The 18,637-nt window shown below is 44.1% G+C and overlaps 1 protein-coding gene across 1 annotated transcript in view; it reads left to right on the forward strand.

The window, feature by feature from the left end:
• The window catches only part of LOC124551430 (arginase, hepatic), a 69,605-nt gene that overhangs the window by 5,865 nt on the left and 45,103 nt on the right, over positions 1-18,637 (forward strand). Inside the window, exons 2-3 of the mRNA XM_047126440.1 lie at positions 6,327-6,399; positions 15,442-15,548. Of these exons, the coding sequence (XP_046982396.1) occupies positions 6,327-6,399; positions 15,442-15,548 (180 nt within the window). The remainder of the gene's footprint in view (positions 1-6,326; positions 6,400-15,441; positions 15,549-18,637) is intronic.

An 18,637-nucleotide genomic window follows, 5' to 3' on the forward strand; every position in this document is an offset into this window, starting at 1 on the left:
TCTTCCTCTTCTTCTGGCTGAAGTGCCGCTAAGAACCAGAATGCTTGTGTGGCATCAACACGATGGATGTCCATCACATAATGCATTTGCATGCACGTCGTGTTCTGAACTGGAGGTATCCTGCCAGATGGATTGGTCGAGGAGGAAGAGTTAATTGGCTTGCTAGGTCTCCTGATTTAAATCCTCTGCACTTTTTTCTTTTGGGATGCATTAAAGACATTGTCTATCGCGATATTCCAACAACTCCAGAGGACATGCAGGAACGTATTGTGCTTGCCTGTAATTCTCTTCAGCAGGCAACACTGGAAGCAGTAGATAATACTTTCATTCAACAAGTGTACCAGTGTATCGGTGTCCAGGGTCACAACTTTGAGCACCTTTGAATGTTCTACTCCTTGGCAATGGAACAAGAGAGTGAAAGTCAATTTTGTGTTAAGTTTTTACTTGGTTTTCATTTGCTTTCTGACAATTCCAGTAAGTGGACGAGTTTGTGATCCCGGGCTCAAAGTCAGCATTGTGTTACGTAATTAATAACGTTGTGACGTTGTGTTCCAGTGAATGGTACACTGTGCTACGTTTTTGAATAGGTCTTTAGGAGAGGAAATGAATTACCAAATAAAAACTACAGGGTGTCATTTAAAAAAATCGTACTGCTGTTCATACCTTTGTAAAAAAACAAAGCTACAATGTAGGCAATCATGCTGATTGATGTCCCCCTGACGACTAAGGAACATCTGCTTGAAACATTTTGTAATATGCATCTGGACAAACAGTTATTTAGGGTGGTCAAGATAAATGGGACACCCTGTATATTCATTCCATTATTACAGCAAGACCCACCATACATCTACATCCATACTCTGCAGACCACCGCAAAGTGCATAACAGAGGGAACATCCTGTTCTCCCATTTATTTGGGTTTCTATGTGTTCCAGCCACATATGGAGCGCAGGAAGAATGATTGAGTGTCTCTGTGTGTGCTGTAATTATTCTTATTCTATCCCCACGGTCCCTATGTGAGTAATATATTAGGGGGTCATAGTATATCCATAGAGTCACCATTTAAAACTGGTTCTTGAAACTTTGTTAGTAGACTTTTGCAGGATAGTTTACGGCTATCTTCAAGAGTCTGCCAGTTCAGTTTTTTCAGTACCTGTGTGACACTCTCCCATGGATCTAACAAACCTGTGACAATTTGTGCTGCCCTTCTCTGTATACTTTCAATATCCCCTATTTGGTACAGGTCCCACACACTTGAGCAGTATTCTTGAATGGGGTGCCCAAGTGATTGTAAGTGATCACCTTTGGAGACTGATTGCATTTCCCCAGGTTTCTACCAACAAATCAAAGTCTACCACTTGCTTTGCTGATAACAGAGCCTATGTGATCATTCCATTTCATATCCCTACAAAACGTTACACCCAGGTTATATGAGTTGCCCGATTCCAACAGTGTTTCATTGGTATTATAGTCATAGGATACTACATCTTTTTCATTTTGTGAAGTGCACAATTTTACATTTAAAAACATTTAAAGCAAATTGCGAATCTTTTCACCACTTTGTAATCTTATCGACATCTGACTGAATTTTATGCAGCTTCTTTCAGACAGTACTTCATTACATATAACTGCATGATCTGCAAGAATCTGAGGTTCCTATTAATATTATGTGCAGGGGTCATTAATATACAACCTGAACAGCAAGAGTCCCAATACATTTTTCTGGGGCAGCCCTGAAGTCACTTCTACACCTGACAAAGACTGTCCATGCAAGCTAACATGATGCCTCCTCCCTTCTGAAAAGTCCCCAGTCCAGTCCCAAATTTCACTTGATACCCCATATGATTGTACTATATGGAGAGCTTTGAAGTTACCTGCTGCAGTTAATAGGAAACCATCAATCATTTAGTAGTCATGCAAATTAAGCATGGCTCTAAGATGGTACCATGAAGCAGATCATGCATGTGTGTTAAGGCAAGTAGTCCCGTTACAGGATTCTGAAGGTTACCTTGTGCTACTGCAGCTCAGCTGGATGCAAGCTCATTTCTTGTTATGTGTCTGTGCAAACAGCATGGTAGATCACTCAGCAGTGCCTTGCTGGACGACAGCAACAGTGAATGATAACCGGTACCTCTTAGAAGCACCACCTCACTATAGAGTAGGGAAGCAGTCACCCCACTGTGTACCTCTTGCCACTGCACTGGAAGGAACACTGAGATTAGTGTGACTGTAGGAACACAACCTTTGGGACTTGAAATGTGGGAAAAGGTAACCTCGGCTGACAAGTCTTGGTACAAGCAGGGTACACAATGATGACAGGAAGCAAGTACATTCAAAACCACAAGATTCTGCACCATAAAAAGGTATGAAGATTAGGGATTAATGTCCCATCGATGGCAAGGTCATTATAAATGTAGCATGAGCTCAGATTGGGAAGGCAATTGGCCATACCCTTTCAAGGAGCCCAACGTGGCATGTGCCTTCAGCAATTTATGGAAATCACACAAAACCCAAATGTGAAGGTAAGAACTTTAGAACTTTTTGAGTTCCTTGGGTAAGGAGATCCAGTACGTGGCTCCTTTGATAGGTGGTCCGTTTTCCATCAGTCCGAGTCTTCTCCAGTCTTTATGAAAATCTTCCTTATTTCTTGTATTATAAGCATGAAATTCTGTATTTCTGCTAGTAATTTTTCAGCTCCCCTTTACTGCTGTAATTGTTTGCAATATAGACCTTCATAATATTAAAGTTTAAAACTAGATCTTTGGATGAGATTCTGTCTTTGATGGTAGCTACTATCATCAGAGGTTTCTTCTGTAACACAAATACTCTGTTCATGTGTATATATGTTGCTCCATACAATATAATACCATATGATAGAAAAGGGTACACAAGTCCAAAATATATTATTCTTGATGTTTTTGACTTTCGATATGAGGTTAGCCTCCTCAAAGCATATAGACTTGATTTTAATTTATTACATACAATACATAATCAACTTGGTACTCCGAGGTCAGCTGCCCAAAAACTTGCAAACATTGTCGAGCAGATTTTCATTTCTCACCTTTTGTTCATTTGATACACAAGGCTGAAAGTACATTACTTTGGTTTTCTGAGGTCATCTCTTTTTGAACAGATATGTCACGGCATATAATGGTGATGAACGGTGTATTATCATGAGTACTTGGAAGGTCATTTACATACCTTATAAAATGAAATGGTTCCCGTATTAAGCCCTGCAGCACATCAGGATGTCTTTTTCAATAGTTTCAGTGTCCTATGAGTCTGTGCCACTACACATCCCCCACAGAATGGTGTCTCCATGCCAGCCAGCATGGATTCCAAAAACACTGGTCATGTGAAACCTGATTTGCTCTTTTCTCATATGACATACTGAAAGCTTTATATCAAGGCAGTCAGGTAGATGCAGCCTTGATTTCCGAAAAGCATTTGACTCAGTACCACACCTATGCTTATTGTCAAAAGTTTGATCATATGAGGTATCAAGTGAAATTTGTGACTGGATTAAGGACTTTTTGGTAGTGAGGACACAACATGTTATCTTGGATGGAGAGTAATCATCAGATGTAGAAGTAACTTCAGGCGTACCACAGGGATGTATGTTGGAACCCTTCATGTCCTTGTTGTATTTTAATGACATTGCAGACAATGTCAATAGTAAGCTCAGACTTTTTGCACATGATGCAGTTATCTATATTGAATTACTTTCCGAAATAAATTACATAAATATTCAGTCACATCTTGATAAAATTTCAAATTGGTGAGGAGATTGGCAACTTAGTTTAAATGTTCTGAAGTGTAAAATCGTGTGCTTCACAAAACAAAAAACCTAGTATACTATGACTCACTGATATTATGATCAGTGAGTCACAGTTGGAATCGGCTAACTCATACAACTACATGGGTGTAACACTTTGTAGGGACATGAAATGGAATGATCACATAGGCTCTGTTGTCGGTAAAGCAAATGGTAGTCTTTGATTTATTGCTAGAATACTGGGGAAGTGCAATCTGTCTGCAAAGGAGATTGCCTACAAATCATTTGTGTGATTCATTCTAGAATATTGTTCAAGTGTGTGTGGGACTAATACTAAATAGGACTAACAGGGGATATCGAACATACACAGAAACGGGCATCACAAATGTTCACAGGATTGTTTGACCTGTGGGGGAGTGTTACTGAGATGCTGAAGAAACTGAACTGAAGACTTATGAAGATAGACATAAACTATCCCAAGAACGTCTATTACCAAAGTTTCGATAACTGGCTTTAAACGATGACTATACGAATATACTACAACCTCCTATGTATCACTTACATAGGGATCGTGAGGACAAGATTAGATTAATTACAGCATGCACAGAGGCACTGAAACAATCATTCTTCCCATGCTCCGTACTTGAATGGAATGGGAAAAAACCCTAATAACCGGTACAATGGTATGTATCCTCTGACATGCATTTTGCAGAGTTGGTTTTTTTTTTTTTTTCTTTTTTTTCAGAGTAGGTGCAGATGTAGATCATGAGGGATAAGGGAGGCAACATATGCTTTTAAGTTAGTGTTCCTCATTCAGTTACTCATTGTTATTTCACCCTCAAAAGCAATCTTATCTGCTCGTATAGTAAATAAAACAGAATTGTTTTGTTTGTTGTGATGTTCTTGTTCTTCTAGAGAGATAAGTTTTGATGTGTTTTTTTCAGGATATAATTATTTTGCTGCCAGATTTGCCAAGTTATTCCACTATTTCTATTATATTTTCTTGTGAATCATGCCAGTATGATCATTCGTACCATTTGTCCATGAGTAACCTCTGTGCCTACAGTTAGTTTGACCGTATATGGATCTCACATACTGGAGCATCATATTCATGTGTAGCCCATCTCAAGTAATCTCTTTTATAGACAAGACGTTCTACTAATAAATGAAATCTTGTGCTGTGAATGTAGTAACTGAATGCTACTACTAATTCAGCCCAAACATCCATTCCTTGCTATAGTTCCATATAGATGGTCAGTTGCATGATTGATAACTAAACACTTGTATGACAGGGCAGCCCTGTAACAGAAATATGGCAGCATAATAAGAAATAATAAATGACACTTGATTTCCTAACATAAACCTAATACAATGAAATCTAAAGAAGTTTGCAGTCTCTTGGCAGTCTACATATTGTCACTATAACTGTTTGTAACTGAGCAGACACCGTGTTATTGTTTGAGTGCTAAATTGGAAGGTGATCTTCAGTGTAGTGTACTGGGCAGGCTGGACACACTGACCTGAAATGTGTAATTCCTGGTGCAGAACTGTGCAAGTTGTTGAACATGCTTCACAACAGCTTCTTCACTATGCGGGTCATTCGCTTTCTTCCTTCCAGCACAAGTTTCTCTGAACTATGCAGACAGGATTTGCCTCACTATCATACGCTCCACTCCTGCAATCCCCTGGCCTAAACCTCTGCTAACATGTTCCCACTGCCTCACCTTACCTTTCTCTTCTCTCTTCTGTCCACACTACCCCTACTCCTTCCAGAATGTGCACTGCCTTCTCCTGCTACTCTTCCCCCCACCCCCATACGGGCAGTCTCTCTCTCTCTCTCTCTCTCTCTCTCTCTCTCTCTCTCTCTCTCTCTCTCCCCTCTCTCTCTCTCTCCCTCTCTCCCTCCCTCCCTCCCTCCCTCCCTCCCTCCCTCCCTCCCTCTCCCTTTCTCCCCCCCTCTCCCTCCCCCTCACCCCTCCCCCTCCCCACCCCCTGCTCCCACTTTCCTCTCTCCACTTTTCAACCATCTCCATTCTCTTCCCCTCATTCTACCTCTTCATCTTCACCATTCTCTCCCTCCCCCCTCCCCCTCAGCTTCTCCCCCATCTCCCACTTCCTGCATCTCATTTTGCTGTACTCTCTGTACTATTTGTGTCTTATAGTCTGGTTGTGGAGTGATCGGTCCAAAGTTCTATGTCTTTCTTGCTACCCCCTCCTTGCATCCTACCATGCCCCCTCCCCATTTCCATTAATAATCAGGTATCAGTAATTAGTCTTGCCATGGAAATGGGTGTGCAGAGTGTGTGGGTGTCTGTGCGTACTTATGCTAGAAAAAGAGCTAGTGCTCGAAAGCTATTGCAAATTCTGTTTTTTGTTACGTGTTTCTGCACTCCATGCGTTGATCAGCTATAGGTGAATGATTGTCTTTCCCCTATTTTATCTACAACTACAACAGGCATCATTTCTATGTCTTCGTTTATGAATTTGTCCATTTTTGTATATTTTTCTATTTTTTTTAATTATGTACTTACATTATGTACTGGATTTTCAGCCAAAACCTGGTGTATCCAAAGGACCTCAGCAGTTGCGTGATGCAGGTCTCATTGGCGCTCTGCAGTCTGTGAGTAAGTAGCTTATATGCCGGAGGGCTCTAGCGACCAAACATTCATCTTGTATGTGACCCCCTGCGGGTCCAGGGGTTAGAAAAGGCCCGAGGTATTCCTGCCTGTCGTAAGAGGTGACTAAAAGGAGTCACATGTTTCAGCCATTATGTGATGGTCCCCTGAAGGGTTTGACCACCATTTTTCAAAATTTTCCCGAAGAGCGAGCCAACTGGGGAAAGACCCCTTACATGGTGCTTTGTGTCCATCGTGCATTGAGATCTTTAGCCCACTACCTCATCGTCGCATTTCAGTCCCGCTCATTCTCCATCTCTTGGCCGAGGACACCTTCCTGGGTGCATTTTCCACCATGCACTATGCAATGTCACTTTCTACGTCGACGATGACTGTGGACTTCTTTGCGCCTGATATCCAGCATGGTAGCCAGTCCGTTGAGGTGGGGCCGCCTTGTACCCTGTTGGTTGTAGACCCCTGACCACACAGGGAACGCTCTGCTGATGCCTGTGCCATTAACTCCCCACATATGCCAAGGGGTAAATGCCCCTAGGGCATCGGGACTCCCGGCAATGGCCATCCTGCCAGGCGGCCTTTGCTGTGGCTGGGTGGCACCCTTGGGGAGGTCCCCTGGTAGGAGTGGGTGCATCAGGGCGGATGACACGCGATGAAGCGTAGTCCATCATCACTTGCTGGTGGTGAAACACAAGCAGTCTTAAGCATTCACGAGCTCAATTCAACGCACAGAAGTATGACCCAAATCGTTCCCCTCCCTGGCCACACCATGGGAGGAACGTCAGGCTAAGGGTGGCACCGGATCTTATTCGCACCGATACCTTGTATATTCGAGAGCTAATGGGAAATCTTTCATGACAATAAAGTTTCAGTTTTTTGTCGAGCATTTAGAGGATGAGTTTGGGGAGGTGGAGGGGTTGTCAAAAATGAGATCTGGGTCAGTTTTGATCAAAACAGCATCCTCTGCCCAGTCACGGGCGTTACTCGCTTGTGACAAGCTGAGGGATGTTTCTGTAACTTTCATGCCCCATAAGAGCTTAAATATGGTCCAGGGTATCATATTTCACAGGGACCTTCTTTGCAGTCTGACGATGAGCTGTGCGCCAATTTAGAGTGGCGAGATGTACATTTTGTCCGTGTCCACCGGGGTTCGAGGGATAATCAGGTTGCCACCGGTGCCTTCATCTTGGCCTTTGAGGGTGATACATTGCCTGAGAAGGTCAAGGCGATGGTCTACCGCTGTGAAGTAAAGCCCTGTATCTCTCCCACAATGCGGTGCTTTAAATGCTGGAAGTTCAGCCATATGTCTTCCCGCTGTACTTCCAGCATCACATGTCGAGATTGCGGACGCCCATCACATCCCAATATTCCACGTGCCCTGCCTCTCGTGTGCGTCAGCTGCGAAAAGCACCATTCACCTTGCTCGGCAGACTGCAAGATTCTCCAGAAAGAAAGGAAAATTATGGAGTACAAGACCCTGGACTGACTGACCTACACAGAGGCTAAGAGAAAATTTGAATGCCTGCCTCCTGTATGTATGACATCGTCTTATGCCACCACTACAACAGTTCTGGCACCATCAGCTCCGCCAACCCCACTCACCTCTCAGTGCCGGAAAACTAAACCTACCCCCTTGATGGTGGGGGGCATTTCCCTCCATGTTGCTCCTCCTGCACCTCCTACTTCGGGAACACCCCCCACCCCCCCTCTGCAACCATCGGGGACATCCATCCCCAATTCTAAGCTGGAGAAGTGTAAGTCTTTTTCCGCTTCTCTCGCTAGGAGGGGGTCCCTTTGGTCACTCCCTTCCGCGGTTTCTACTAGTGGGAAAGATGACACCCACCATTGGCTGAAGAGCCCAAAAGCAGCTGGTTGTAGGGCTTTACGCTCATCCTAATTCCCAGAGACAGAGCCACTGAAGTCCTCCCAGCCAGGGAAACCCAAGGAGCAGCAAGAGAAATCCAAAAAGAAGACCCCTAAGACCAAGGAAATTGCGGTGGCACCCACACCACTGCTACCTACAAGCTCAGCACCTGAGTATGGGTTGGAGATGCTGGCGTCCACTGAGTACCTAGATCTCGCCAGACCCTCAGACACAATGGTTATAGACTGCTCAGGCAATAAGTCGGTGGTAGCAGGTGACTCTGTGGCGTAAACTGCCTCATTGAAAGTTCCATGCCTTCCCAGTCTCACAATGACGTCATCCTCCAGTGGAATTACGGTGGTTTTTTCCACCGCCTGGCTGAGCTTTGGCAACTGTTAAGCTTTACACCTGCTACCAGCATTGCCCTCCAGGAAACCTGGTTCCTGGTAATGCAGACCCCTGCCCTCCTCGGCTATAAGGGATATTACAGGAACCGTAGCGACGATAATCGAGTGTCAGGTGGAGTTTGCGTTTATGTCCTAAACTCAGTCTGTAGTGATGTGTGCCCCCTTCAAACCCCTCTTGAAGCTGTGGCTGTCAGAATAAGGATGACACAGGAAATAACTGTCTGCAATGTATATCTTCCTCCAGTTGGTGCAGTACCCCTGACTGTATTAGCTGCACTGATTGATCAACTCCCTAAACCTTTCCTACTTTTGGGAGATTTTAATGCCCATAATCCCTTGTGGGGTGGCACTGTGCTTACTGGCCAAGGCAGAAATGTTGAAACTTTACTGTCTCAGTTCAACCTCAGCCTCTTAAATACTGGGGCCGCCCCACATTTCAGTGTGGCTCATGGTAGTTACTCGGCCATTGATTTATCAGTTTGCAGCCCAAGACTTCTCCCATCTATCCACTGGAGAGTGCATGACGACCTGTGTGGTAGTGACCACTTCCCCATCTTCCTGTAACTGCCCCGGCATCAGGCCCACAGTCACCTGCCTAGATGGGCTTTAAACAAGGCGGACTGGGAAATTTTCACCTCTGCTGTCACCATTGACTCTCCCCCACATGGTAACATCAATATGATGGTTGAGCGAGTGACTACAACAATTGTTTCTGTGGCAGAAAACGCAACACGTTGCTTTTTAGGGTGCCCCGGTGTAAGGCAGTTCCTTGGTGGTTGCCGGAAGTAGCTGAAGCAATTAAGGAGCGTTGGCGAGCTCTACAGAAGCATAAGGGGCGCCCTTCCCTAGAGCACCTCGTAGCCTTTAAACGGCTCTGTGCCTGCGTTTGCCAGCTTATCAAACGACGAAAGCAGGATTGTTGAGAGATGTGTCTCGACCATTGGGTGCCAGACCCCACCAAGTGTCCCTGGTGTTATCTACTGAAGCAAACGCGATTGCCGAGGACTTTGCTGAGCACTTTGCTTGAGCCTCTGCATCGGAGAATTAGCCCCCAGACTTTCGCACTCTCAAACGGCGACTGGAAGGGAAAGTCCTCTCATTCACTACATGCCACAGTGAATCCTGTAATGGGCGTTACAGAATGAGAGCTCCTCAGTGCCCTTGCACATTGCCCTGACACAGCTCCAGAACCAGATGATTAAAAATCTCTAATCTAACTACAAGCAACATATCCTCATCATCTTCAACCGGATCTGGTGCGATGGTGTCTTTCCATCGCAATGGCGGGAGAGCACCATCATTCCGGTGCTCAAACCTGGTAAAAGCCCACTTGATGTGGATAGCTATCAGCCCATCAGCCTCGCCAATGTTTTTTGTAAGCTGCTGGAACATATGATGCGTCGGCGGTTGGGTTGGGTTGGGTTGGGTCCTGGAGTCACGTGGCCAACTGGCTCGATGTCAGAGCGGCTTCCATCAGGGTCGCTCCACCACTGATAATCTTGTGTCCCTTGAGTGTGCCATCTTAACAGCCTTTTCCAGATGCCAACACCTGGTTGCGGTCTTTTTTGATTTACAAAAAGCATATGATACGAGCTGGTGACATCATATCCTTGCCACATTGTATGAGTGGGGTCTCCGGGGCCCGTTCCCAATTTTTATCCTAAAATTCCTGTCGCTCCGCACTTTCCATGTTCGAGTTGGTGCCTCTCATAGTTCTATCCATATCCAGGAGAATAGAGTCCCGCAGGGCTCTGTATTGAGTGTCTCTCTATATTTAGTGGCCATTAACGGTCTAGCAACATCATCATCGTCAGCTTAAATGGAAGTGTTGGCAGCACCTCGATGCCCTTCACTGCCTGAGCAACACCAACTGGGGTGCAGATCGCTCCACGCTGCTGCAGCTCTACGAAGCCCTTGTTCAATCCCACCTTGACTATGGGAGTCTGATTTATGGTTTGGCGGCGCCCTCAGCAATGCATTTACTTGACTCATTGCACCATTGTGGAGTTCGACTAGCAACAGGAGCTTTTAGGACGAATCTGGTGACAAGCGTACTGGTGGAGGCTGGAGTCTCCCCATTGAGGATAAGTCGTACACAACTGTTCGCGAGTTACGTTGCACACATTCATAGCTCTCTTGAACATCCTAATTACCGTCTTCTTTTACCAACCATTGCAGTTTCACCTCCCACATAGACAGAGCTAACGATTACGGTTCACGTACGTTCGCTTCCGTCTGAACTAGAGTCCTTCCCTTCACCACCTGTCCTCGAGGTCCATTCATGTACACCTCTGTGGTGTAGCTGTAGGTCGAATCATTGCCTGGAACTTTTGTGTGGCCCTAAGGACTCTGTTAACCCTGCGGCTCTCCACTGTCGCTTCCTCTCAATTCTTGAAGAGTTCCAGGGCTCTGAAGTGGTTTACACCGACTGTTCGATGGCTAATGGTAGTTGGCTTCGCCTTTGTCCACGGAGGCCGTATTGAACAGCATTCCTTGCCCGATGGCTTGCAGTGTATTCACTGCAGAGCTGGTGGCCATATCTCGTGCACTTCAGTATACCTGTTAATGCCCAGCAGAATCGTTTCTTCTGTGTACTGAGTCCTTGAGCAGCCTACAAGCTATCGTCGACCAGTGCTACCCTCGCCATCCTTTGGTGGCATCCATCCAAGAGTCCATCTTTGCCCTGGACCGGTCCTGTCGTTCAGTGGTGTTTGTGTGGACCCCAGGACACATGGGCATCCCAGGCAATTAACTTGCCAACAGGCTGGCCAAACAGGCTATGCGTAAACTGCTTCTGGAGATGGGCATCTCTGAACCTGACCTGCGTTCTGACTTCCACTACAGGGTTTTTTGGCTTTGGGAGACGGAATGGCATAACAGTACGCACAAAAAACTGTGTGTCATTAAGGAGACAATGAATGTGTGGAAGTCTTCCATGCGGGCCTCTTGCAGGGTCTCAGTTGTCCTCTGCCGGCTCCGCATTGGCCACGCTTGGGTGACCCAAGGTTACCTCTTGTGCCTTGAAGACCCACCTCAGTGTCGGTGTGTCACCTGGTTGCAGTGGCCCATATTCTGGTGCACTGTCCCACTTTAACTGCCCTGCGAAGAAATCTTCAGTTACCGGACTCGTTGCCACTAATTTTATCTGACAACGCCTCATTGGCTGATTTAGTTTTACGTTTTATTCATGAGGGTGGGTTTTATCATTCGATCTAAGTTTTAGCGCATGTCCTTTGTCCCTCTGTGTCCTCCACCCTAGTGCTTTTAGGGTGGAGGTTTTAATGTGTTGCAAAGTGGCTGGCTTTTCCTCTTTATTTTCGTGGTTGGCCAGCCACTGTAATCTGCTTTCTTGTTTTACTCTCTTTCTTGTTTTACTCTCTTTTGTTTCTAGCATCTCTCTGTTGTTTTATTGTCCTCTTTTGTTCCTTTTAGTGTTCGTTGCCTTTCCTTCATTCTTGTGGTTTTTCCTTTATTTCTGTTTTGTGTTATATGTCTCATCTGTTTTATTCTCACACTTGTGGCATTGTTTTATTATGAACAAGGAACCAATGACCTCGTAGTTTGGTCCCTTCCTCCCTTTTTTAAACCACCCACTCATCTTGTATATGATCAGTCCTCCAATTGCCTTCCATTTTTCATTTTCCTGTTTCTTTTAACTATTATCTTGCCTCCACCTCACCAAATTGTGCTTTTTAAATGGCCTGTGAGTATTCTTTTCTATCATCCTCAGCTTAGGTGGAACACAGTTTATAGGTGCTGTTGTGGAGTCTGAGAACAGACTGGTGGTCCCTGTGGTCAATGACAGCAGAGTTCACTAAATGAATGGCTAACCAGGATCAACATACAGAGCATAGCAAAAGTTGTAGTAAGTGTGCAAATGGTCCAGGGAGTGACCTGAATGGAAAATGTAAATGCAGGCAAACTCAATCACTCTACTATCAGTTTCATGCATTGATGTCTTCAGAGAATAGAGAGTATTGCTGGACAAGTGTGGGCCTGTGGTATTTATAGACTCTGACACGTCAGTGGATAGACCCACATGATACCCCTACTGCAGTAGTGGTGCCCTGCACAGGAGCACGCTGTGGCTGTGATATAAACCCAGATTATCCCTGACCTTGCCTCTATATGAATACTTGGGCTGGACCAGGAATCCAAATCACTGTCAGGTATTAAACCCCTCCCCCCTTGAATTGCCACGTAGGGCCAGAGGTGGCCTAGATGCTGCCGACTTCATTTAGGAAGGGGGGAGAGAGGTGTCGAAATCCCTGCCCAGGGCTTCTGTGGTATTTCCTCATCACAGATGCCAGCACTGCCTGTGGAAGTACTGGCTAATAAACAGTTTCTGGGGCACTGCTTGGTACTGGCTACAAAGAATTGAGTGTCGGCCATGGTTCAGATTGGTGCAACAGTTCAGCCTCTGAGGGCACCTCAGTCCGAGAATGCTCAACCTTTGTCAAATGTTTGATGAGGGGGTTGTCTCTGATGTTCGTGGGAACCAGAAATGGCTTTGGAACTACAAGCAGTTCCACCTCGATCGATTTCAATTACTAATCATTGTCAACCAACGTTGGCACCTAAAATGTTGGCAGAGGTTGGAGATGTGGTAGGTAGGATCTTGGGAAGGCTTGTCACTGTTGTGGTTGCATGAGGCGTGGCCCATTGTCTGCCAAGGGGGAGTAGGAGGCTACATATCATTGCAGCCCAAACTTATTACGATGCCAGACTATGTGCTCTTCGATGGCTGCAACTTAAAACATTTGCTAGCTGCAAAGCCGTGGGTTATTGCCAAAAGTGTGGGTCTATACACAGGATCTCAAGTAAGGCTGTGTGTGTGTCCTTAGTGGGGCTTGCTGAGTTGGGCGCAGCTCCTGAAAGAGGGGTGCAGTCTGTGCCTGTGTAAAATTTTGGCCAGACTATGTCTATGTGTGGGATGCATCGGTATTTTGCAAGGAAGCTGGTGACTGCTAACCTGGTGTTGGCTGGCATCATAATCTTGCACATTTTGCACTTTGGAGTTGATGACTGCCTGCTCGGCTTCCAAATTGGATGCTGAGGGAGTCAGGTCAGATGTGCAGTCTTTTGAGTGCCTTCCAGTGTTTCATTTTCCTGTTTCTTTTAACTATTATATTTCCTCCCTCTCACTGACTTGTACGTTTAGGTGGGCTGTGTGTATTCTTTCTTATCCTACTCAGCATAGGTAGAGCACAGTTAGTGATCACTGGCACAGGTGCTGGCACAGAAACTGGGAACAAACAGACGGTCCCAGAGTTTGTACGCTGCTAAACATAGGGTCAACCTAAGGCAGTTTTTAAGCTGCAAGCGAGCTATACGGCACATTTTCAGTACCATTCCATTTATAAAATGGAGATGTTTTGATTTAAGAGCCATTGTCAGAAACCATTGTGTGCCCCCTATATTGCAAATATGGAGAAGGCATGGATGATAGTTGCAGTGGTGGTGAAAGCCTTTTATGAACCATGTTGCTTCTCAGAATGGCCTGGCAAAATCAGTATGCACTCTAAGCTGGGAGTGGTCAGGGCATGCCAAGGGTTGGAATGCTGTACAGGGGCTGATTCATTGGGCAAAGGCCTGGCAGTTCTGAAACATAACATTTGTGGTGGTGTCAACACCCGGCTAGCGCACATATCGCTGCTCTGTTGCCTTCAGTTTGCACATTCCCCTATCTGCAGTGTAGATGAGCTGTAGTATGTGGAGGTGGAGCAAGAATGGAATTACCACCCACCATTCATATTTATCTGTGGCTAACAATAAGACACCATCAGTTGTCTTAAGCCTGTGTCATAATGAAAAACATGGCAGGTGTTACAGCCAACTCTCCGGAAAGAGCATCTGTGTTTCCATGCTGTGTGGTCTAGTTAGTCATTAATCAACAGTGCGCACCATTTCAGCCTCTGCACCATCTTGTCACAAAGTTTTGAGTAGGGACCGAATAGTAAAACGGGGGGGGGGGGGGGGGGGGGGGTTGTGATCAGTGATGAAGAGAAACCTAGTACCATGAAGACGTGTGAAACTTTATGACATCATATATGAAAGCCAACATCCCTTTTACGATTTGTAAATAATTTTGCTGTGCCACGAATACAATGGACTGTTTTGTGCCACCAGCATATTTATTGGAAAGGATTGCACCAGTGCCACAATCTGAACATCAGTGGCAAGTGTTTTCTGGGACTGAATGCTGCTAAATATGAGGGCAATTTAAAGCACTTTTTAAATTGCAAGTGAGTTTTCTGGCATGCCACTACTGTCAATGGCACTTGTCAGAGGTTTCAGAGAAGTTGGAAGTGCTAAAAAGGTGTGGGGCCATGATATTATTTCTCATATTTCCCAACTTCTTTTTCTCATTTGTCATTAGTTTTGGGAGTGGTCCATATTTCCTATAGCAGCTCCATACTTTTCCTTTTCATATGAGTGTCAGTCTTGTCAGTAGTGTCTTTTATTTAATTAATGCTCTAATACTTTTTTATAAATTACTTTTCTTTTTCACTATCACAAACAGTAACTCTTTTCCTCCATTCTCCTAATTAGTTGCTGAAACAGAATTTTTTTGTCCCAAAAACAAGGGAACAACCTGTATGCAGTGCTAGTTTCTCTTCAATTGATGGCAATTTTCTCTGCTGAACAGTCTGATCATATCGATGAGTGTCTTTCTTTAATGTTGAACATTTCATTTGTTTTGCATGGATTTTGTATTCATGTGTAAATATATTTAAGAGAAGGTTTCCTTTAAAATTTTCACAGATTTGAACGTTCAGGATGTTGGTGACGTAGTTTATGAGCCCATACCTAATTTGCCACCTCTGGAGAACTACCACAACATTGCACATGTAGCTGCTTGCCAAAAGGAGGTAAGAATTCATTCTAAAAAATATTATTGTCTTGCTCTGGCATATTTTCCTCTGTCATGTACTTCACACTGCATTTTACTGCTTATACTATTGCTAAGGGGCACACTTTGTCAGTTTCATGGTCCCATATATTTCCTTGTCAGCCTGAAAAGTTGTAATGAAACGTTTTATTTCTGTTGAGTTTCTGCAAAAATTTCATTTTTAAGGATAGCTTGATGTTTCAACAGGTATATGTATTTAGGCAGCCAACGGCCTTGCCTCAGTGGTAATTACGGTTCCCAATAGATCAGCAAAGTCAAGTGCTGTCGGGCTTAGCTAGCACTTGGATGGGTCACCATCCAGGTCTGCTGAGTGCTATTGGCAAGCAGGGTGCATCAGCCCTTGGGAGACCAACAGAGGAGCTGCTCGATTGAGAAGCAGTGACACTGGTTACAAAAACTGACAGTGGCCAAGAGAGCAGTGTGCTGACCACTTGGCCCCCCCCCCCTCCCCCCCGTATCTGCATCTGGTGACGCCTAAGGGCTGAGGACAACAAAGTGGCCGGTTGGTACCATTGGGCCTTCATGGCATGTTCAGGCAGTGTTGTTCATTTGTTTGTATGTATTTTGGCAATCTACATCAAGAATACATTTACCAGCAAACATACCAAGTTTTAATCTTTGTGGACTTGGAGAAGGCCTGTAAAACAATATGTGGGCAAGTATGAAGACTAGTGGTGAGTCAACTACTTACATCAATGCAACTAAACAGTTCCATATAGACTGTGTGAGGGCTGTCAGACTACAAAATTCAGCATCACTGGAGTTTACTGTTACAAAAGGATTTGCCACATGTGTGCTATAGCACCGATGCTGTTTAAAAGCTACATGGGGCAGCCGACAAGTATCTAGATCTAGAGATCTAGGAAGCACTTAAAGTCTAGAGGAGCAGATGTGAAGGCATGGAAATCCCTGTGGGGGATTGAGGGATGAAATCATGTACACACTCCTCTTTGCTGATGACCAGGACATTGTAACAAGAGACAAGGATGATAATGAATACATTCTTTGGAACTTAAAAGAGGAACATAAAGACAGGACATCACAGTTATTAAACAGTTTAAGATTCAGGATGAAAAGTGATAATATTATTAGAAGGATAGACTGCTACTCACCACAGAGCAGATTTGGGTCACAGACAAGCTAAAGAGTACTAAACATGTAAGATTTGGCCTTCTTCCAAAAAGGCAATGTACGCACACAAATGGAGCTCTCACAGACGTAACTACTGTCTCTGGCTGCCGTGAACAGAACATCACAATCAGCATGACAAAAACCACTTACCTTAAGATTTGAGGATCTGGGGGCAGGAGCCAGCAAGATAAAAGAATGTAAGACTTTTAAGTATCTGGGGGTTATGACATCATCAGACAGAAAAAGTGAAGATGACATAAATAATAAAATACAGTGCTGCCAGCTAGTCACTTTTGTTACCCGTAGTTTTTCTTGTTAGAAGTCTTTCTACTCACTTATTCTGCATACTGAGGTGAATTACACAGCTTGATAGCAATGTGTATTGTGGTTTTTTTTCTTTGTGTGTGTGTGTGTGTGTGTGTGTGTGTGTGTGTGTGTGTGTGTAAAAGAGTAAATTGTTTCCTGGAGAAAAATAAATTGCATTAAATTCCATACATTCTTACTGAACCCCTAGAACATTATTTTAAAAGCAGCTGCTGGATGACATGCATAATGCATATTATTCGCTATGTTTTGATGAAACAACAAAAATTGCTGGTGCAAAGGCATAAGAAACTGTGGTTGGCTATTAGTTAGCAGCTCAGAATAAAATTGTGAGCCATCATGTATAGACTTTTTCATTGGTAAATCAACATCTGAGTATATTGCTGGTAAACTTAAAAGCCCGTTAGATTCTACAAACCTTTCTTTGCATAAACTATTAATGCTTGGGAGTGCTCTCTCTCACAGGAATGCTGAAGTTAAATGGAGTCTTTCTGTGCCAAGTAGATATCTTACAGAGGACTGGGCATCACTCTCAGAAAAAACTTGTAAATCAATTATAGTAAAAAAACACAGTGAAACTGTGTGACAACAAACCAGCAAAAGTCCCTACGACAAAAGAGGTGCTTTCTTTGGAGCAGTGTGCGAATGAGAAATCCCATAACCACATAGAAGAAGACAGAAGGAAGAAAAGCAAAAACAACTAATGAAGAGGAAAAAAGAGCGTGAGAAGAAGAACAAATGCAACAAAAATTTCCAGTGTGGAAAATGAAGGATTCATCGTGTGAAGAAATACTTAAATAAAAAGGACAACAGGAACCGGAAAACGTATGGCAGGTAATAAGCTGGTCTCTGAAGCTAAAGAAGACTTATGGTTGCCTTACAGAAGAAAGACTTTCAAGAATCAACACTTGCCCAGGCCATTTTGAGAGGTGCTCTTCAGGTCCAGAAAGAAGTTCAGAATCAGAAACAAGATGCAGATGCTTTCCAGTCTAGAGCTGATAAAAGAAGAAGTGCTTCAGCAACATAATTTTTTTAAGAAAAATCAAAGAATTAAAGGTGCTAATTACTCCAGTGCAATTTTCTACGCAATTATGTACTTAGGAGGTTTGTGAGAAAGGTTATGAGACTGATAACACCATGAGCAATCTGGCAACACTGTGTTGTTCTGATTGTGTAGACAGGTTTTTTCATCCCTTCCACATGCTTAGTCAGAGTTTCACTTCCATACAACCACCACGTGTTTTTTGTGTGAGCCAACAGCGAAGTTGTGTTTTTGTTGTGTGCTATGAAAATGGAAAGCAGACTTTAGAGCAACATTATGCCATCAAGTTTCATGTTAAACTTGGGGAATCCACGTGTCGGGCATTGGAAAAGTTGAAACAGGCCTATGGGGAACATTTCTTATCAAGAGCACAAGTTTTTCACTGGCACAAATCATTTTTGGGAGGCCCAGATCACACTGAAGATAAGCTTCGCTGTGGGAGACCTTCAACTTCAAAAATCAACAAAAATGTTGTATGTGTACATGTTCTTGTGAGATCAGACCAATGTTTAATAATAAGGGAGATGGGTGACCTGTTAAACACTTTCACC

The sequence above is a fragment of the Schistocerca americana genome, chromosome 1 (genome assembly GCF_021461395.2).
Source record: "Schistocerca americana isolate TAMUIC-IGC-003095 chromosome 1, iqSchAmer2.1, whole genome shotgun sequence".
NCBI lineage: Eukaryota > Metazoa > Arthropoda > Insecta > Orthoptera > Acrididae > Schistocerca > Schistocerca americana.